Source organism: Episyrphus balteatus, chromosome 1, assembly GCF_945859705.1.
Source record: "Episyrphus balteatus chromosome 1, idEpiBalt1.1, whole genome shotgun sequence".
NCBI classification, from domain to species: domain Eukaryota; kingdom Metazoa; phylum Arthropoda; class Insecta; order Diptera; family Syrphidae; genus Episyrphus; species Episyrphus balteatus.
In genome coordinates this window covers 83,768,177-83,790,580 of record NC_079134.1, presented here as the reverse complement: position 1 = coordinate 83,790,580, position 22,404 = coordinate 83,768,177, and the positions used below count along the sequence as shown (strand labels likewise).

The 22,404-nt window shown below is 33.6% G+C and overlaps 1 protein-coding gene across 11 annotated transcripts in view; it reads left to right on the top strand.

Annotated features, from left to right (window-relative positions):
• LOC129906876 (uncharacterized) overlaps positions 1–22,404 on the top strand; it is a 564,039-nt gene that overhangs the window by 177,804 nt on the left and 363,831 nt on the right. For 10 of the 11 annotated variants that reach the window (XR_008770860.1, XR_008770862.1, XR_008770861.1 and 7 more), the window contains one exon: positions 1,873–3,226. Coding sequence is in view for 7 of the 11 variants with exons in the window: in XM_055982839.1 (XP_055838814.1) it covers positions 1,873–3,226 (1,354 nt within the window). In the remaining 4 variants the exon portion in view is untranslated. Of the gene's footprint in view, positions 1–1,872; positions 3,227–12,065; positions 19,788–22,404 lie in introns of those variants that run through there. The other variant, XM_055982842.1, reaches the window with a different exon arrangement.

The following is a 22,404-nucleotide window of genomic DNA, read 5'->3' as shown; positions in this document are numbered from 1 at the left end:
TTGGTGTGAAAAGGCTATAAAACGTATGATGAGAATCAATTGCCAGAAGCAATCTGAGTCTTAAAGAAGTAGAAGGAGCATACAGATGGATGCAGTTAAGCAAACTCTCACAATCAATAGCTGACCTGAAGTCAAATTGTCGCAAATGAACATGATACTGTACATTTTTCTTCTAATATCTAGGGTCTGTATAGTATATAGATATATAGAATAAATTTATAAAACAACATGTTTATAATGCATTTATCGAAGAAAATCGGCCCCAAAGTCAAAAATTATCATGGGTAAGAAAAAAATAATTCCCTTTAAAAATTTTTATCTGAGCAAGAAAAAAAAGATATTAACATTTTTTAAACGCAGTTACAAAGAATAGTAAAAATCATCAATCAATCAATTCTAGAAATCAAGACAAAAATGAAGTTTCTACCATAAGTATTAACGGAGTTACGAGGGCTGTTTGAAAAGTTCTCGGCCTAACATAGATGGCGTTGTTTAAAAAAACTAATTTTAATTACCCAAATAGCCTAATATATATTATAATTGTATGTTAAGTTTCATAAAAATTAGTCACGTATTTTTATCAGTACAATTTTTTGTTTGAACTTATCTTTTGCTAACAACGAAAATTTAAAAAAAAATTATTAAAGCCGTTATTAAAATTTCACCAAAAAGAATATGACGCCAAATCAAATTAAAGAAGACTCCTATTGGACATTGGGGGAATCTGCCCCTTCATATTCCAGGGTCAAAAAGTTGGCAGCCTTATTTAAACATGGCAGACAGAGCGTCGAAGATGACCTCAGAAGCGGAAGGCAAAAACTTCCACCTCTTCAGAAAACGTCGATAAAGTCCATAAAATGGTTTTAGACCACCGAAGGTTAAAATTACGAAAAATTAGCAAGGCCATGGGGATCTCCTCTGAGTGGGTTTACCACATTTTGACCGAAGAATTGATGTTGAAAAAACGTTCCGCAAGGTGGCTGCTTAAAAAAGAACAAAAATGCAATCGAGTTGAAATCTCTAGAGAGAATCTAAACTCCATGAACTTCGATTTGGAGTACTGAACCAACCCCTTATTCAGCTGATTTGGCACCATTAGGCTATTACCTCTTTCCAAATATACAAAAAAAAATTGGCTGGACGCTTATTATTCACCAACGAGGATGTGATTGCTGATTTGGAGCGATTTTTTGAAGAGTTGGAGGAATCGGCCTATAAAAAGGAATAGAAGCACCAGAAAACAGATGAAATAAGTGCATTGGCATAGGAAGAGAATTTTTAGAAAGGGATTAAAAAAAAGTTTTAAAATTAATTGCGTTTTATTGGTCAGGCCGAGAACTTTTCAAACTGCCCTCGTATTAACATTAACATGAGTAAAGGCATACCAAAGTAAGCGTTCTCTTAAATCATCGCTAAAGGGTATCAATTTTGCAGATAGAGAGTTACTATAGGACAATTTTATTTTTAGAATATACCCAAGAATTATCCCCTAAAATACTTTTATCTCATTCTGGGACACCCCTTATATTGATCATATTTTAAAAGAATGCAATATGTGGCTTGTTCCACTTTAAAATATAACAACTCATTCTTATCATTGTATATATATTTCCATAGTACTATCATGAAGTGAAACGATCTCAGGAACTCTGGTGGTAACTTGTAAAAGCAGAATTTGTATGAAATAAATACACTGAGCGCCATTTCAAAATAGTGGTGACTTGAACTAATACTAAATTCGACTTCATGATAGTACTATAGAAATATATATACAATGATGCTCATGTATCGATGACAAATTTCCAGAGATTATTTTCAAATTCATGCTTATTTATTTTGTACATCAAAGTTTTTTTTACATTTTCTTTTTAGAATTGTTGCCTCTCAACTTTCTGATAATGTTACAAAAAATATTGTTTTCACCGACCCTCATCAGATTAAATCTACAGCTGAAATTATAAGTGTTCACTTTCACGTTCCTGTTGGAGTCCAAATGATATTCGTTTACATTCCAGTTGATCATTTCAAAGAGCTTTTTGCAGACGCCTATCGTTCGCAAACACTACAAACGCAGCATCTCTCCAACAATGCTCTTCAAAGCCATTTTCAAAAACGAAAAATGAAAAGAGATCGCAGTATGATTTTCTCAAACATACCAGAAGAACATACCAATGACCAAAGGGAGCATATTGAACCATGTGCATTGAAGATCAATAAAATCCCTTTAAGACCAACTAATTTGCAGCTAAAAAAAAACGTATCGAAAGATCTAGTTGATCTGGGATTATGTGATGAAAAAAATAAGTATCCTGAATATGTAGGTCGCACAAGTGTTTGCTCAACACCAATGACGGAGAACAAGGTTTTACATGGCAATGGAATCATGTCGATATGTGCAAATCCAATTGAAAATTTGAACGCATCTCAACCGATACGTAAGTCATTTCGGATAGATTTTGATAAAATGTTTACCAAATTTGCCAGCAATTCTGGAAAGATGGAACGCAGAAACTCATTTACAGACCTTCAGGATTCAGTTACGAAAATTTCAAATAAGTTTTCCTTAAAGAAAACATTAAGTTTTTATAAAATAGATTTGATTAGCCCCGATATTGCCAAAATGCCAAAGGCAACCAGCGACCCCATGCATCCAGTTTTTCCTAGCAATGAAAATATGAAAGACTCTAACATAAGTTCTGAACTGATTGAAAATACGCTAAAATGCCATACAAATTCAACTGATGTTAAACAAGATTTAGAAACCATGAAAATTGCCTACGCTGCTAATATCGATAATGATGGAATCGTTAAAAAACAAGAACAAAAATTTCCACTTGATAAAAAATCTTTAAGTCTTCCTTTAAAAAAACACAATGATATGCAGTTGGAAAGTTCAACTTTCAGTAGTATTCCTTTTGAAAGGAAGAGATTGTCAGGCATACAATTGACACCTTTAATGGCTAAGCTGTCAGTACTAGCTCTCACTGAAGAAAGGCACGTAGGATATAATTTTGGTGAAAGTTTACATGATCTCAATTATGCAACATCTTCAGATGAGAAATTGGGAAGCAAATTGAGTTTTGCAAGTGAATTACCAATAAATATAATGGCAAATGTAAATGGATTCCAAAAGGTTGAATTATACATTTGTGGTCAACGAAATATGACCATGTTTCTGCTACTAGAGCATGGTTCCGTACAAAAGCAGGAAATAGTTCAAACCATGGTAAGTAAACGTGAAGGTTTTTTTTAAATTTAAATTCTTTATATTGAGGTATAAGAAGGATTTCTGCGGAAAAAAAAAGTTAAAAAAAACTCGACAAAAAGAGAAAAGTTTTTGGATGAACTTATGTTTATTTTTTTTTTTATTTTTTGTTAATTTTTGCTTTATATTAATTTTTCGAAGTTGTATGAAAATCTTTGTCATTTTTCTTCATTTGTTTATTCGGATATGTTGTGATATCGATGTCAAAAGTATCATAACTCTCCCTCGTATATTCTACACATTAGTTATCCGCCTGTGGGATTCGCCGGTTTGACCGGGAGAGCTTCCCGGTTTTGTACTATTCCAATTCTGAGGACAACTGAATGCTGGATTTTGCGTTTGCTTGAACCAGGAGTTTTTAGGCCAACAGTACTTTTATGGGGTTTTTCATTGATAAATAGAGATTTCTAAATAATAATTGATTTTTTTTTTATGGCGAATAGAACACAACTAATAATTGATTTTTTTTGTACTAGCCAAAAGTGAAGCAACCAAACGTCGAAGTAATGATATACGATTTTTTAACTGAGCATCTTGGGGATTTCAATAATTCAAATAAACAAACAAAAAATTAAACACAATAGTCTCGACTTACACTGCTCAAATCTTCAGTTATACTTATCGCATCGCTGAGATTGAGTTGTTCAAGTTTATGCAAAATGACAGATCATCATTTCTTACATTTAGAAATTAAAATAGTGTCTATTTAGCACATTGATTGGAAAACTGACTTTATTTAACCCCTCGAAAACCATATAAAGCTTAAAATTAAAGATTCCAAACTTTGAATCCGGTAATAAGGAACTAAGACGTTCACGGGTTTTTATTGCAGGAATCGTTCAATGGGTTATAAGAGAAGATAAAACCGCGGAGTGCTATTAAATGAGAGGGTGGAAACTGAAGATAGGGGTGCAAAAGCCCCCTTTTTGGTTTTTTCAATATACCTCGTAAACCAAGCAAAATTTTGATATATTGCATTTACAACTTTTTGTAGAGAATTAAATTTCCAATTGGAATAATGTTTTTTAAAAATTGAAAAAAAAAATTTCCATACCAGAATAGTCGAAACAATCATAAAAAAATCGATTTTTTGAGTTTTTTTTTGCTTTTTAGTTGTACATTTTTTTTGGGTTGAGATAGACATAAACATTGCTCCAAAGAAAAAAAGAAGATTAAATTTCCTTCAAAATGCTGCACTCACTAAATTTTTTCATTGAAAATTGACCGAAGTATGGCCATTTTAATCTATCTTTTTTTCGCATTTTTAGTTTTAGGTTAAGTAAAACAGAAACTTTTGAGGGGAAAGAACGATTACTTAAGCACCAAGAACTAATAATAAGGTTTTGTAGAGGGGTTAAATACAATCATTGTTTACTATGGGAGGGAGGGTCAATGTCCCCCCGTTTTGGAGGGAGGGGCAATTTTCTAAAAAAAACTACTTAAAATTAAAAAAAATTATTAAAAAACAACGGCAACACTTACAGTTTTGATTGATACTTTTTTCAAAAGCTAGAATTATAAACTTAATATTAATTTTAAAATGAAGTTATTTTAATCAATTCTTTTTGAATTAACGAGTGATTCCGATAAAGAAAGTATTTTGTCTATTTTTCAATTTTCTCAAAAAGTAGAAGGCATAAGAACATTATGATTTTCATGATTTGATAAGAAATCAATTAAGGCAGTTTACTTTGTCATATTGAAGTCCACAGTCTTTGTGAAAATTGTACATAATGTGCTTTTTAAACATTTTTTTTACAAGTTTTGACTTTGAAATCGGGTATTTCAAAAAGAATTGATTAAAATAACTTCATTTTAAAATTAATATTAAGTTCATAATTCTAGCTTTTGAAAAAAGTATCAATCAAAACTGTAAGTGTTGCCGTTGTTTTTTAATAATTTTTTTTAATTTTAAGTATTTTTTTTAGAAAATTGCCCCTCCCTTCAAAACGGGGGACATTGACCCTCCCTCCCATAGTAAACAATGATTGTATTTAACCCCTCTACAAAATCTTATTATTAGTTCTTGGTGCTTAAGTAATCGTACTTTCCCCTCAAATGTTTCTGTTTTACTTAACCTAAAACTAAAAATGCGAAAAAAAGATAGATTAAAATGGCCATACTTCGGTCAATTTTCAATGAAAAAATTTAGTGAGTGCAGCATTTTGAAGGAAATTTAATCTTCTTTTTTTCTTTGGAGCAATGTTTATGTCTATCTCAACCCAAAAAAAATGTACAACTAAAAAGCAAAAAAAAACTCAAAAAATCGATTTTTTTATGATTGTTTCGACTAATCTGGTATGGAAATTTTTTTTTTCAATTTTTAAAAAACATTATTCCAATTGGAAATTTAATTCTTTACAAAAAGTTGTACATGCAATATATCAAAATTTTGCTTGGTTTACGAGGTATATTGAAAAAAACAAAAAGGGGGCTTTTGCACCCCTATCTTCAGTTTCCACCCTCTCATTTATTAGCACTCCGCGGTTTTATCTTCTTTTATAACCCATTGAACGATTCCTGCAATAAAAACCCGTGAACGTCTTAGTTCCTTTCTAAACTACATAATCAATAGCCTAGGTATAACTCACGGATATTTGTATATCATTTTTTAGATAATTTCATTGTGAATACGTCTGTCCTTGGACATTGGTTTAAATGGACATTGGTTTAAATGAGTTAAAAATGGAGCTATGAAATAAAAACGACACCGCCTTTTTTTCCAAGATGGCGGCTGTTCTCGATGTCCTATCATCACAAAAAATTCACTTTGACGATAAGGACAGGACATACGCCCAAACACGTTCCATGAAAAAAATTTGTCCCGAGAAAAATGCAATTTGATTAACTAATTTGCCTGGGCTATTTTGTTTAAAACTCATTTGAGTCTTAAAAACTTGCTTTTAACTAAAAAAGTCAAAAATATAGACCCAAAAACATATATAAACACTCCCATATTGCGTTGATCTTAAAATCTATACTCAAAGCGGGTATAACGTTCAAGCTGAGTAAGGGAATAGTTTTTTCATATAAATTGGAAAATATGGGTCATATACAAAATTTATTAATATAAGTTATAGAAAATAAAATTTTGAACAAGTTTTACCTATATAATTTTTGTCAAAAATCAAAAATGGCCGAGTTATTCACTAAAACTTGTTCTTCCTTAAATCCAAGATGGTGGCTTTGGCTCAAGCTCGATTTTCCCGAAAAACTGGTTTTAAGCTCTCAGTGATCGCCTCTACCGTCCTATGAAAAAAAATTGCACGATCTAATTTTTTCTATTTCAGCTTAATTTTTTGTACATCCCGACTGGGCTAATTTGGGTGTAATTATGTGTTTTGTATGTACCTACCCTTTTTTTATTTCCATGCAATCGCCGCTTTCAAGTAAAGAACGAGTGAGAGTGGGTTTGACAGACTGGAATTTAATGAGAAATATTGAAACGATCTAATGCGATTGAATAGATCGATAGGGGAATCGAGAAGAGAATGAGAAAGAACAGAAAAAGTATTGAAACGAAATTACTGGAATAGAGTCAACGAACATAAGAGATACATAATGGTCGAAATCGGAATTGATTGATTCGTAATTTTTTGATTTCGATCATTGATACTTTATACTCATGAATAGGTTTTACAATTGTCGAAAAAAGTATTTCGACAAAATGAACATTTGTCTAACTGATGAGAATAATCTGTAACGGTTAAACATAAAATAAGGAAGTTGACAGTTATTTAATAAGTATATTATGTTGAATCTCATGATGGTCAATGTCAGTCATATAGTTGGTATTATGCCTCGAGGCTGCTTTTTTTGTATAAAAATTACTAATTTTTGAGGGAAAAAAGTATTTCGACAAAATTTCTTTTTCAACGTTGGTAAGGTAAGGTAATGCATTTTACGTGTTTCAAGCTCGTATAAAACTGACAGACTTATTAAGGCTTCGATTTGTAAAAAATTGTGCAAAACGGCGGAGCTTAACATTGAAATTAGTGCATCTTCTGTTGCAAGTCAAAAAATAAAAAAATGCATTAAAAAAAATAGACGCATTTTGAAGAATTCACTTAAATCGCGGATTGACTCCAAAAAGTCGGGATTTGGAAATGCCATTCTCTTATCAAAAGCTTTGTTAGCAAAAGTACCCTTTGCATCGAGCTTGAAGTAGACAATCTTGCCATATTTATGGGAAAATAATACAATTTTGTCTCATAAAACAAAAATCGAAAAAAATTGAATTCTCAAAGGGACATATTGTGCTTTTCGCTTCTCTAACAAACTTGACCAAATTTTTACGGAGATTTAACAGTTCCTTTGCGTTTCCCGGATCATTGAGATAGAAATTTGTGGGAATGTGGTCCATAAAACTTTGGTTTTGAATGAAAGAAGCATACCAATATGTTCCTTTGAGAATTCAGTTTTATTTTTCAATTTTTGTTTTATGAGGTATAAGTACTGTATATTATCTTCTTCAAAATGCGTCTATTTTTTAGTGCATTTTTTTTCATTTTTTGTTCATTCGTGGTAAATTTTGAAAAGCATAATTATATTTTTGTGTTTTCATATTTGGTAATTTTTAGTTTTCCGCGATAAGTTCAGTTCTCCACAGATTTTTTAAAAGACACACAGAAATAATGACTTGCAACAGAAGATGTACTAATTTCAATGTTAAGCTCCGCCGTTTTGCACATTTTTTTACAAATCGAAGCCTTTATAAGTCTGTCAGTTTTATACGTGCTTGAAACACGTAAAATGCATTACCTTACCATACCAACGTTGAAAAAGAACTTATGTCCAAATACTTTTTTCCCTCAAAAAATTAGTACTTTTTATACAAAAAATGGAGCCTCGAAGCATAATACCAACTATATGACTGACATTGATCATCATGAGATTCACGATTATATACTTATTAAATAACCGTTAACTTCCTTATTTTATGTTTAGCCGTAACAGATTATTCTCATCAGTTGGAAAAATGTTCATTTTGTCAAAATACTCAGTTTCAAAAGTGATTTTAAGCAGATTGTAGTAGGAAATATATATATTTTAGTTTACACAATATTAATATACTGTTTAAGCTTCCCAAATGCGGAATTATTATTTTTTTTAATTTTTAGTGTTAGAATTATATGCATTTTTCTATTATGGAATACAGCTGAGTAATATCGTTGTTCTTATCTTAATTGACTATTTTGAGCCACTTGAAATTGGAAATGCGATGTTTTAAGTTGACATATAAATGAGGCATTGTTTCGGGATATAAAATATGCCCTTAACTCATTTTTGGATTTTTGGCTCATGCGCCCTTTTTGCTTAGTACGGCAGTATAAGTCACACGTGTTTGCTGGACATACGAATCCCACAGACCCATAAGTAACTCGTCCGGATAATATAACTCTACGTTAAACGTTTACTAGCTCCAAGAGCTGCGACTGCTTTCGCCCACGGTTACTTCAAACAAAAAAACCCTTGAAGCTTTAAATTTGTTTCATAGTGAGATCGAATATACTGTCGAGGTAGAAAAAGAAGGACGACTAGCTTAGCTCGACGTCCAAGCAGTAAGGGATAGTGATAAAATTATTTTCGATTGGTTTAAGAAACCTACTTCATCCGGGCGTCTTATAAATTTTCACTCGAAGCAGCCAAAACAGGTTATATTTAATATTGCTCGAAATTTCATTAAAATTTGGTTGACAATAGTCTGTAATTTTCGACATACAAATATTAAAATTATTGAGGAAACCCTGTATTCCAACTCATTCCACGCTTATGTTCAACAAATTTATACAAAATATTAAAAATAAATGTACACCTACCCGCCCTAATGTTCAACTTCCTATAAGCTATGGTAGTGCTTTGTAAATACCATCTCTCTCAAATCGCATAGAAATAGCACCACTAAGAAACAAAAAGAAGACGAGAATAGCCTTTAAGACTGCACTTACTCTCAAAACATTGCTGTTCATTTATACCGAAAGAAAAGTAAAGAAAATGGATAAATCAGAGGTTGTCTACAAAATTAATTTTATATGTATATTGTATATGTAGGCACATCGAAACAAAAGCTACGCAATCGTCTCTCAGGCCATCATCTGATATTAAGAACGAGGGCTCTAAAAAAAATGCACTTGCATTTCCTAGAACCTAAGAATATGAAGTACAGGAACGGGTGTTTGAAGACACCAGTGCGGCATTTTTCTCATTTTTAGAAAGTTGTGTTAGTTACAAAAACACATATGCATTGAACCAGGGACGGAGTGCAGTAAGATTGTTGTTCCCATGGCGCAACGTTTTATCTACGTGAAAATTTATATTTTTTATGAAACTCTTTATTTATGGTTAAAAAAAAAAATATATTGGAATTTAAGCATTAACTACATTGACTTAAAAGTGTAAGAGTACTAAAATGAAAATTTTCAAAAGTATTTCTGCATGGAAAACTTATTAAAATTATAGTAAAATACTATGATACGATACAATACTACATAGTACGTTGCTAAACTTAACCTATGGCAACACTCGACAAATGACAATTTGATTTGATGTAGAATGCCGTGTTTTGCTGTAAACTCATCGAATTGTTTATTACAATATTCGGTGCCATTGTCGGTGCGAAGTGTCTTAATTTTGCGCCCCTGTTGATTTTGAACCAAATTAACGAAATTCTGAAAAATAATAAACATTTAATTTTTATTTTTCATCGGGTAGAAGAACACTTTGCGGCTATAATCATCGATAAACGTGACGAAATATTTTGCCCCTCCAAAAGAGCGCGAGGGCATAAATGCAACATCGCTGTGCACTACCTCTAGTACACTTGTCGCTCGGTTATCACTTGCTTCAAAAGAAGCACGTGTCTGCTTCCCTTTGACACAAACCTCGCACTTATTGTCGTCACTCCCCTCTGCAAAGTCTACCCCAGTCACCGCCGATCTAACCTTCATTAGATTTGCATCACAAGTATGGCCAAATCGATAATGCCATGTGTTTTTGTCGATTGCCATCATCGGAGTTTTAGATCGATCTATTGAACAATTTACATAATTTATAGAGATCATTGACGAGAGGTGCAGTTGCAATCAATGATTTTGTTGAATCACATATTCGACAACTTTCTTTGTCGAAGACCAAAGTGTTGCCATGTTTAGCCATCTGACTTACCGACATAAGATTTGCGCAGATATCTGGAATATGCAGAACATCTTTAACTGTGACATCGTGATTTTTCAGTGAATTCGTTCCAATTGTCATTTTTATGTTCCCAGCTCGCTCCACTGACAAGAGAGAGTTATTTTGTTTTTGATAGGTTCATGTACATCTACCAATTTGACGGCACTCATTGTCATGTGCCCCGATGCCCCAGAATCAATATACCAATCTTTTGACGAGCTTGATTGCGCCATGAATGAACAGATGAGTAACCGCTCGTCTTGGTTCCTTTTATTTTGGCACTTGTTTGCGAAATGCCCTACTTTATCGCAAACGAAGCATGTCACCGACTTGTGGGACAGTTTTTTTTTTTGTTTTTTTGATTGTTGTAGCGTTTCTTCGCGTATAATGCAGTCTGTATTTTCGGTATTTTAACACAGAAAACCATTGACAAAGCCAGGACTGCCTTATGGACCAGCAAGTGCCTAACTGGTAAAAACTGGGGTGCCAACCCCTAAATCTCTCGCTGGCTCTATACAGCCATTGCCAGACCAATTATAACATTCGCTGCACCGGTCTGGTGGCATAAAACAAAACAAAAAACAGGACAAGCCAAGCTCAATAACCTACAAAGACTAGCTTGTATAAATATTACAGGAGCAATGAGAACAGCCCCCACAGCAGCGTTAGAAGTTATCACAGACCTACCACCACTCCATCTCCTCCTAAAGAAAGAAGCCATGGTCAACGGTTACAGGCTCATCGCAGAAGATAACTCTAATTCCAAGATAATTCACCCTGATATTCTCACTGAATTAAATGGGGAAGAATTACTTAAAATATCTCTAGTAGAGACAATTGTCTCCCAAGATATAACTTCACCAAAAACTATAAGGTCACATTCCCCTCACGACATGAGTGGGAACAGAACAGACCCATCTTCAATAGCGAGTCTCATGTATGGTACACAGATGGCTCCAAAACAAATGAAGTTGTTGGGGCCGGAGTATTCGGAATGAACACCAAAAGTTATCTGCACCAGAGCATGGACAGCTTCAATTCCGTATTCCAAGCAGAAGGGAATTTTATCAGGAACACGAAAAACATATAATCTGACGGTTTTCATGGGGCAATATAGCCAAAATTATCGATAAAGCATGAACGTACAGTAAAAAAAAATACAATTTTTTGGTTCGTGTTGCTGAGTTTTTAACGTTTTTGTCGAAATATCTTAATTTTTTTTTGTCTTATTTACTTGCACTTATTATGTGGATACGGATTGACTTAAAAAAATCTAAAGAATTCATTAAATTGGATTAAAAATAACGTGTCAAAGGGAATAAGCCCCAAAAGACGTTTTATATGGAATTTACTATCGGAGAATATCCAGTCCGGTCCAACACTCAAATTTTTGTATCGAGGTAAAACGTGACATTCTTAACTTTATAGCAAAAGCCCCATCTTTAATAAATATAGAAGCTCTGATCGTCTGGTCATTACGTAATGTTCTTAGATTTGGGGTATTTTTTCTTTCGTTAAAGACCAGACGAGCAAAACTTATGACTTTAGGTACGTTTACTTTTTAATAATATAATATCATACGAAAGAAAGATTATCAAGTAAGTATAATAACCATTTTTGCTTACAGAAACACGAGATGACGACAAAGTTGAACAAGTGGAAACCAAACTGGAAGACGAATCCAGTTATTATGAATATTAAATTATTATTGATTGACCTTTGTATATAATATGTATATAATGTAAATTTTGTATTACATCCAGTAGGTAATAACCAGAAGAAACGAAAAATATTGTTTTATTCAAAAACTGTCTAATTTTTTTTAAATTGTCAGATTAGCAATACACCTTAACATAATTGTCAGATTATCATTTAGGGTGACTCCGACATCGAGCTCAACCTACAGTAGAAAAATCTGACGCGCTCGAGTAACTTAAGTTAACAATTTTTTTTTTACATTTTCAAAAATGATTTATAAGTGTAGGCCACGTCCAAATCGTCAGTTATTCAAATTGAGCACTATTAGGAGTTCACTGAGCGTACCCTCTCAAAATCTGACACGCTCGAATAACTTTTTTTTTAATTTTTTCTACCGCTTTTTGTAGCCACCCACCACTGTCTTATCGTCAGATTAATATTTATCGGTTATCACAAAGTCAATGCGAGTATACCCTATTAATATCTGACGCGCTCGAGTATTTCAATGTGGCAGTTTTTTTTTACATTTTCTTAACGTGTTTATAAGCTTTTATCCCCACTTAAATGGAAAACTTCCATATACTTTTTTTCGTTTTAGAACCAAATCTTCGCAATCCAATAGGTCCCCATGGCGCTCGAGTAGCTGCAAATTTAGCATCTCGGGCTCCCCTACTATAATAAAAAAAAATTTATATTCTCTCTGACAGCAACTCCTAGCTCTTAGGAGCAATGAAGTCACCTCAAAGCTGGTATGGGACTGTATACAACTTTTACACCAGCTTGCCAGTACAAACAGAGTTCAACTCACCTGGTCACAGCGAGCGGTCACGTTGGGAATGAAATAGCAGACACACTAGCCAGAAAAGATTCCGCATCTACATTCATGATGCCAAGACCATTCTGTGGCATACCAACAAGCACTGCAAAACATTACATAAATAAATGGCTAAGAGATATGGCTAATCATTAATGGACGCATACGGAAGGTAACAGACAAGCCAAAAAATGTATACCAAACATCTCCCACGCCAGAACGAAACAACTCCTCACACTCACCAGGAGTCAGATTCGCATAACCACAGGCTTCCTTACTGGACACTGCTCAGTAAAAAAACACCTCAAGACCATGGGCATTACACAAGACGATACCTGCAGAATGTGCAACGAAGACGAAGAAACAGCAGAACAAATATTGTGTCACTGTAATTGCTTAATCAATACACGTCGACGTCACCTCGGATGGTATTATCTCGAAGCGGAAAACATCGCCGCTAGTTCACCCAAAAACATACTAAGTTTTCTAAACTCAGGATTTCTACGTGAACTTTAAAAAGAGGAAATCACAATAGGCCCATTAGAGGCCGCAGTGATAAGGCGAATTATTCAAACCTCTCATCCTAATCTTAATCTTATTCTTATAATATAAGAACATATTATATTATATATATACATATTATGTAACTTCTTGAAGAAGACGGTTTTAGACGAAGTTAGTTGACAGCTTCGGTGTTGAGTTTTCGATTGCCATAACCATGGAACGAAAATCGTCTGGCAAACCCGCCAGCATAAGAGCTGCCACCACTTCATCACCAATCTCCAAACCAGCCTTTTTCCTTCATAGCCATAAGTACCATTTTGTGGACATAGCAACAGGCGAATACGTCTCATCGTAATCTATGCCTTTAACTTGACTATAGCCTTTGACTACAAGCCGAGCTTTGTAGCGTTCGATACAACCAGTTGCATCGCGCTTGACTTTAAATACCCATCTATTATCAATAGCTTTTCGGCCAGCAGGCAGCTCACACAGCTCCCAAATATTATTCGCCACCAACGATTCATATTCATCGCAACCTTCCACTCCTTTTTCTCTTTGTATTGTCTAGCCTCTTCATAAGACTTTGGTTCACCAACATCTTCTGTAGCTGCTGCTAGCATCGAATATAAACTCAGAGCATCACGAGCTCCGCCAGTTTGTCTTGGGCTTTCAAACTCATCGGTTGTTTCAGGGCATGAAACTACATGTACTTCACTCGCAGCAACGTCGAAATCAGTCTCGATGACAGAAATGTATGACAAATTGATACTCTCACTTGCCTCACTGAATTCGAGATTCGTTTCCTCTGCGATTTCACTGATATCTAAAACTATTACGTTTTCTTGGTCCACAATGATGACTGAATTTGAAGAGTTTTCGTTATTAACATCAATTTCTCTTGGGTGGCCATCACCAGATTCACCCAAATCGTCATCACTTGCCTCACTCAAATCGCTATCTGATTCACTATCTGCATTTGAATCGCTTTGATAAACATCGTTTGTTGTTGCACGTCCATCAAAAGAAATCGAACCCAAATTTCTCTTTTAATTTTTTTTTATATAATCACACAACAAAAAAAAAACTAAACAAAAAAAAAAGGTAACAACAATACAATACAAAAAAAAACACCTTCTAGAAAGGTTGAACAAAATCTTGTCTTGTTATCATTTAATTTTTCTTGATTAGATATTATTAAAAATATGCCTTGTAAATCCCGCCATAATTTGTGTTGCAATGAGCTGAATTGCAGCTTTATGGCTTCTTGAATTAAAAATTTTCAGGGGATATAAAGAGGAGGCTAGAAGACTTCGGGGAGGTAAGCGATGAGGGTACGATGATCACTGTTTTAGGGGAGTCCGAAAATTCCGGTCACGGACTCAAGGTCGGGAGGGCGGCGCGTTGTACAACAACGACAACTTGAGGTAACTTACATTTTCTTTTTTTTTTCACTTCAGATTCTTTGATGTAGTAAGCTTAGAACAAGCTTTTAACTACAATCAGAGGCTCATCATAAGTGCATGTTAGTGGTTAGTAGACAAAAAATACAACCTCCCACATGCACAATATAAAACAAAATAATTAAGAACAAATTTACAAGTTATAAAATTAAAAGTACAAAAAATCCAACATGTATAATTTATTTAAAACATTGATTAACAGTCACGATTGTGGAGCACTGGTTCGAAACAATGTTTTTAAACCCATTTTCGTCAAATTAAAGTCTAAGGATGAATGGTTCAAGTTAAAAAGTTTACTCATGCGACTAAGAGGCTAATTAATACCATAGTTTGTTCTATGAAAGTCGATATGCAAAGGTTCAAATCTTCGTAGGAGGTGAGATCCACCCGGATAATTTATACCAATACAAGCTAATAGATCATCGGCGTCAATTTGGGAATTAATAAGCTGATGAAGAAAGATTAAATCATTATTTACACGTCTCTGTGCTATAGTTTGTATCTGAAGAAGTTGAATGCGATGTTCATAAGGTGGCAAGTTGAAAGGGTCGGTCCAAGGAAGACCTTTTAGAGCGAAGCGTACAAAATTGCGTTGAATAGATTCGATTCGGTTTTTATGAACTTCATAAAAAGGACTCCATACTTGAGAAGCGTACTCAAGATGGGGTCGAACGTAGCAGTTGTACAAAGAAAGAGTAACAAATGGATCATCAAATTCCTTTGCCCAACGTTTAATAAAACCAAGCATTGAGCTCGCTTTATTTACTATAAAATTGATGTGTTCAGTAAATCCTAAATTTGAACTAAATTGGACACCCAAGTCTTTGAAGCTAAATACTCGACATAGCTTATGTTGCAAGATGTAGTAATCAAAAATATTAATGACTCGTTTTCTCGAGAATGTAATTGTTTGGCATTTAGCTGGGTTAAGTGAAAGGCCATTTTTACCACACCAAACATTATAACTGTTAATATCGCTTTGAAGAAGGATACGGTCATTGTCAGACTTAATTTCTTTAAAAATCTTCATATCATCAGCAAATATGAGAATATCACTTGAAGTTATGCACGAGATTACGTCGTTTATAGCTAAAATGAATAAAAATGGGCCTAGGTGACTTCCCTGAGGGACGCCAGAGTTGGCTATAAAAAGATCTGAAAGACAGTTTCTAAATTTGACCTGATAGGATCTTTGGTTAAGATAAGATTCTACCCAGGCAATAAAAATACGTGGAAAACCAAAAGCTTTTAATTTGAAGATTATTATTTTATGACTAAGTTGATCAAATGCCTTTGAAAAATCAGTGTAAACGCAGTCAACTTCATTACCTTTTTCTAATGCATTTGAACATTTATTTAAGAAGCTAAGAAGATTAGTTGTAGTAGATCTTTTTCTTACAAAGCCATGCTGCTTTTCACTTATCAGATTTTTACTATAAAATGCTAGACTATCACAAACAACTTGCTCAAAAACCTTTGGAATGCAGGATAGTTTCAAAATAGGCCTATAATTCTTTATATCTGTCTTATCACCCTTCTTGAAAACAGGGGTGAGGAATGACTTTTTCCAGATGGAGGGAAATTTTCCTGACTTGATGGAAAGTTTGAATAAAAATGTTAGAGGCTGAACTAGGGAGTTTCTACAGTTTTTTAATACTATTGGTGGCACACCGTCTGGGCCAGCAGAACAATCATCATTTAAGGATGAAAGAAGGTCTAACACAGTACTTTGCAGTACAGGGATGTTCGTACAACTCGTTTCGGAATATGAATGTAAATTTTTGAAATAGATTTCGTCAACATCAACAGTCTCATTAACAAATGAATTACGAGAGTTATTGGCGAAAGCATTGCAAATGTCAAATGTTTGATGTAATGTAATATCGTCATGAATGAAGTTTGCCGGATATCCATCTGAGTTTTTCTTTGAGTTAACAAAATGACTTTGGATCTTTTCTTATGGAATTTCCTTTCTCAATCATATAGTCGTTGTACAAATTTTTTGAATGAGTTTTGAATTCTTCAAATAGTTCAACGTAAGAAGCGTGATCAACTGGTGAAAGGGTTCTTAAAAAAAGTTTCCATGCTTTATTTCGTTAATTTCTTAGTATTTTTAGGTCTTTTGTGTACCAAGGGTGACTAAAATTATTATTAATATTATTTGATTTTTTCATGGAAATGGAATTTACAAGGCAGCTGTTAAGGATGTTATAAAAATTTGTAACTGCTTCATCAATATTAGATAATGTAAGTATATTTTCTATCCCTGAACTAGATATGTTTTCAGAAAGCAACTCGAAATTTGCTTTTTTTAAAATCAAGAGTATAAGAGCAATCAAAATCGTTACTGTTTTGAGTAATATGATTGCTCCAGTCAAAGAAGATATCCAAAGGTGGATGGTAACCGTCTATATTAGTGATACCAGTTCTAGACTCTAGAACAAGAGTACTAATAGCGTCAGAGGAAAATACTAAATCGAGAATTCGATTTTTATAGTTTTTAATACAGCTTATCTGCTGTAAGTCAGTATACAAAATTTTGTCTAATAAAGCAAGCTCATTTTGTGAAGATGTTAGTGAAGCTTCTTGATATGTTTCATCATCGGAAGGGACCCAATCAATGTGAGGTAAATTGAAGTCTCCTAAAAGTAATATGTTGCTATTGGAGCAAGACAGGTCAAGTAGGGGAAAGGTGCGGACAGTGAGACACCCTTTTTTTAAATTGGTATATCTTAGAATGTTTTCAAGATAATGTAACGAAACTTTGAAGTCAGTTTAAGACATATTTTATCTTAATGTTGCAAAAAAACTTGTAGTTAAAGAATGAATGAGAGCATCACATTGGACTAAAATGTAGAAAAAGTCAAAACGTCTCACTGTTTGCAAAGGGTGCGATCAGTGAGACAGTCTTAGGTGAAAAAAAAAATTAACGAAAACGTCAAATAATTAGGTAATTGACAAGTATATAATTAATAAATTTATGTTACTTTGACCCATTTTTTCAAAAAATGTAACAAAAAGCCAAAAAAAGGAAAGAAAAAACACTACGAAATCATATTGAAGTCATGCTAAAATAATAGATTTTTTTTTTAAATCTTATGTCTCACTGTTTGCTTTTTTTAAAATCTATGTCTCACTGTTTGCTTTTTAACTGTTTACTTTTTGTCATTTTTCGGAAAAATATAAAATTACAAAAAACGAGAAGGAATTCTAATTACATGATATTTTTTTATGAAAGAACATATAAATATAATACATACGTAAAAAAAGTTCTCTCCACTAACCAGATTTTTTTGTGTTATACACTCTGTTATCTCCAAAAACTACTTTCACCTGATTTTGTGTGATATTTTACGGTGTTGGAAAATGGACAGCTTTAATTTAGTCGGGACAATATTAAAAGACGCAGACGGGGAAATAAACGTTTTGACCCAAACTGGCGTTACTGTGCTTATTTTCAGGAAAGAGAAAAATGGAGTGTCTCACTGTTTGCACTGTCTCACTGTTCGCACCTTTCCCCTACGTAATCTAAAGCCATCGAAAGCTCTGTATAAGAGGATGATGTACTTTTTGGAGGGATATATACATTTAGAATATAAATAGATTTAGTCATTGAAGAAATTTTAACGCAGATTAAGTCAATTGAGAGCTTAAATGGGAATGATATGGAAGAAGAAACAAATTTATTTCGAACCGCTACTAAGACACCTCCTCCGAGTTCCTTTGCATTTCCGGCGTGGCGATCTTTTCTGTAAACTAAGAACTCTTGACAAAATAGTTCCGTGTCTAAAAAGCTAGCATTTAACCAAGTTTCTGTTGAAACAAATATATCATGCGGAAATGTTTGTGAATTCATGAAAATGTCAGCGGCTTTGCTGCGTAACCCCCTTACGTTTTGGTAAAAGAGGGCAATCCTGCTGAGTTTTTTGTCGAAGGTATTTTAGATACAGGGTGTTTTTTTGTGATAGAGAACTCTTTAACTAAGGTTTCTAGGGGCCAATTATGAGTGTTGCAAATGGAATCAAAATAAGTTGGGTTTGTTACAATTTTAAATGATGAAATAAAACTATTGGGCTTACTTATTTTTGTGCACTTAATAGATGGTGTTGAAGGAATGCTTTTACAAGAAACTAAATGGGAAATTATATCATCAGGAGATGTATTAGGGTCTAACCGTGAAACGAAAATCGATCTTGGTTTCGAAACAGCCTTGATTATATTAGTACTAGCAACGGTGGTTGTCAAGGCTACTGGTTGAGTAGGATTGGGTAATACAGCAATAGGATGAGGATTTGTGTTGAGATTTGTGCGTTTTGGAGATGGACCAGAATTTTTCACATTCGATGAATTGTCTCTCCTTCTTTTTTTGTTAATTTTTTGGGTACGTACATGAGCTTTGTTTATACCGGAACCAGACTGAGCAAGAATATCATCATCGTGAGAAGAAATTAAATTTTGAGGAAGGTCAGGAACTAAATCATCAGTTGAAGTGGAGTTATTTACCATACTGTTAGTTATGGAAAAAGAATTTAAATTTGAGACCGCAGTATTAAAAACATTGAGAAGTTCTTCGAAACCTTTTGAGAGTTTTAAAATGTCTGCTTTAAAAGAAGACATTTTGAAAGCTAATGTAGATATAGATAATTCGCGGCAATCAGGGCAATACCAATAGGCAAACTTAGAGTTAGAAATCTTTTCAATAAAACCATTAGTGGAACCAATGCATTTTGCATGGTAGAGATTACCACACGGTCCGAAGCAAGCATATAAGGGAGTAGAAATCGACCCATCAGAACAATTTTTAGTCGAGCAAACCATGGTATTTATTTGAAATGCAATTAAAAAAAAAAAAAAAAAAAAAAATAAGTAAAAATGATAATTAAAAATATAAAAAATAAAAAAAATAATAAAAAAGAATAATATTGAAAAACAAATTAAATAAGAAATAAAAAATAGATAAAAAAAATAAAAAAAAATAAAATTGTATGAAAATCAATTAAAAATATTAAAACAAACAAAAAAAAAAAAGTGAGCTATAAACTAATAAACGGAATTAATAAATGAGGGGAATTGCTACTGTATAAGAAAAATACACTGACACTATGTAAATAAAGAAAAAAAAAAAACTCAAACTGAGGGAAACTTTTTTATTTTTTAATAATTACCGGAGACTATTTTCTATAAAGTAAAACATTTAATTTTAAACACTTAACACAATTTAGAGAATTATTATAGGTAAACACAAAATAGTACACTTTTTTCAGTGCACTAAAACAAAAATTTGAAATTAAATTTAAAAATTTACAAATAAAAACGACAAAAAACACGGAGACTATTATAACACACAGCTACAATAAATGAACCAGTGCTGTCCACTGTCTGCGGTAAGCAGATGATTATTAAGTGATGGCGGTTTCAATGTTTGTTCTATTGGGCACGATTTATGTTTTTTTTTTTTTGTTACCGTGTTTTGTCTGATTTAGGGACAAGATCCCCCCCTTTTTCTGACGAGCTGAGCCGAGCTACGCAAGCGTGCCATGTTTTGAAATCAGATACCTCCTCCCTATTTACATTCCTTCCGTTTTATATTTTTCTTGTTTCAGCTTCCGGTTCCGTTTCACCCCTACAATATCCTTCAGCTCCTCTCCTTCTTTCAATGTATCTGTAATGTTATTTAAATCTCATCTACTCACCTCTTCGATCCATTTCCTGTTTCCTTCCTACATGTACTTCAGTCAAAAAACTACCCTTCTTACTTACCTTATTCAAATCATTCTTCTATCTATTTCCTTCTTAACCCTTCCCCCAGCACGAGGTTAGCTTAGTCAAGATTAATCAAGAGAACTAACAAAAGGAGTGTCGTTATGAACGAGCGTTGGAACCCAAGATGTTGTAGAGTTTCGAATATTTTTACAAATGACCAAAAAATTTTACTACCTGTGGGACATTGTAGTATTTTTTGCCTTAATTTTTGCTCATGCCTCTTTATAGCTCGAGTCAAACCACGAATTCTCTTTCGGTTTGATTGTTTTAGCCCTATTCGGGATAAAATATCTCATTCCAGAGAGAATTAATTTTGTGATCATATCTGTGCTGGAATCTACGTCACTATCGAGGAAACATAGCGACCAGTTAAAATTTTTGAAAAAAGCGTTGAGTCCCTCCCAGTTGGCTTTCTCATATTGCCAAACAGTTCTCTTAGGAGTTTTTTCTTTAACCCATTCGGTACCAGCGTTACTCTCATGTAACATATCTTTAAAAATTCGTAAAAAATATTCCATTAAATAATTTTTTAGGTTTCAATGGCTTAATTGAAAGATAATAATGCCTAGTTACTGGATTAGTAAAAAAAAATGGTCAAATATCATACTTTTAATTTTATGGAAAAAGGAACTGAAATCCACATTTTTTTTTGTTTTTTTGCAAAAAAAAAATTTTTTTATATATGGTCATAATTTAAAAAAAAAAAAGATATTGAAAACGTTGATCCAGAAAGTGTTTTTTGTTTTGGCTTAGAAGAAGTAGCATACATTAATTACACCGGCACACAAAAAAAAAAAAGTGTCATGAACCAGAAACCAGACCTATCTTTCTATATGTTTTTGGGCACGCTGAATCCGAATTTGAAGTCCGTTTGGCCCCATCACCCTCCAGTTTTGAGCTGTGAGTGCATTTTGTTTGAATTTTTATGACTTTTTTGGAGTTTTTTGCATTTTTCTCAAAACTGAAGGGTGACCGGGCAAAACGGACTTGAAAATCGGATTCAGCGGTCCCAAAAACATATAGAAAGATAGGTCTGCTTCCTGGTACATGAAACTTTTTTTTTTGTGTGCCGACAGCGACATGTCGCGACAGTGCTAGCTCACAAAAAAATAAGTTGTATGAACCAGAAACCAGACCTATCTTTCTGTATGTTTTTGGGACCGCTGAATCTGAATTTCAAGTCCGTTTTGCCCGGTCACCCTCCAGTTTTGAGAAAAGTGTAAAAAAGACCCCAAAAACTACCTTTTTTTGAGTTTTTTGCATATTACTCAAAACTGAAGGGTGACAGGGCCAAACGGAAATTCGGATTCAGCGGGTCCAAAAACATATAGAAAGATAGGTCTGGTTTCTGGTTCATGACACTTTTTTTTTTGTGCCGGTGTTATTGTTCTATAAAAAGTTATATTCTGAGTTGTCCGACTTTTTTTGGTGGTCATAGGCAGTGTATGTTACTTTCATGTAACATGAGAATAACACATTAATTTTGCTATTTTTTATTTTGGAACATAACTTTTTTCTATTCATATTTCTTAGTTGTGATGTGTTTGACACGATAATACTGAAAAAATATTTTTTAATATTGATTTTCATAGCTTGGGTTCGAAAGGGTTAACTGGACTTTTGAGGCACGAGAAATTCGCAGATATGACACTTGCAGTGTATTTATCAGGGTCAGAGGTAAGAAACAAGTCTGGAGTATTTTCAGCCCGACCAGCGACGAAATTCGA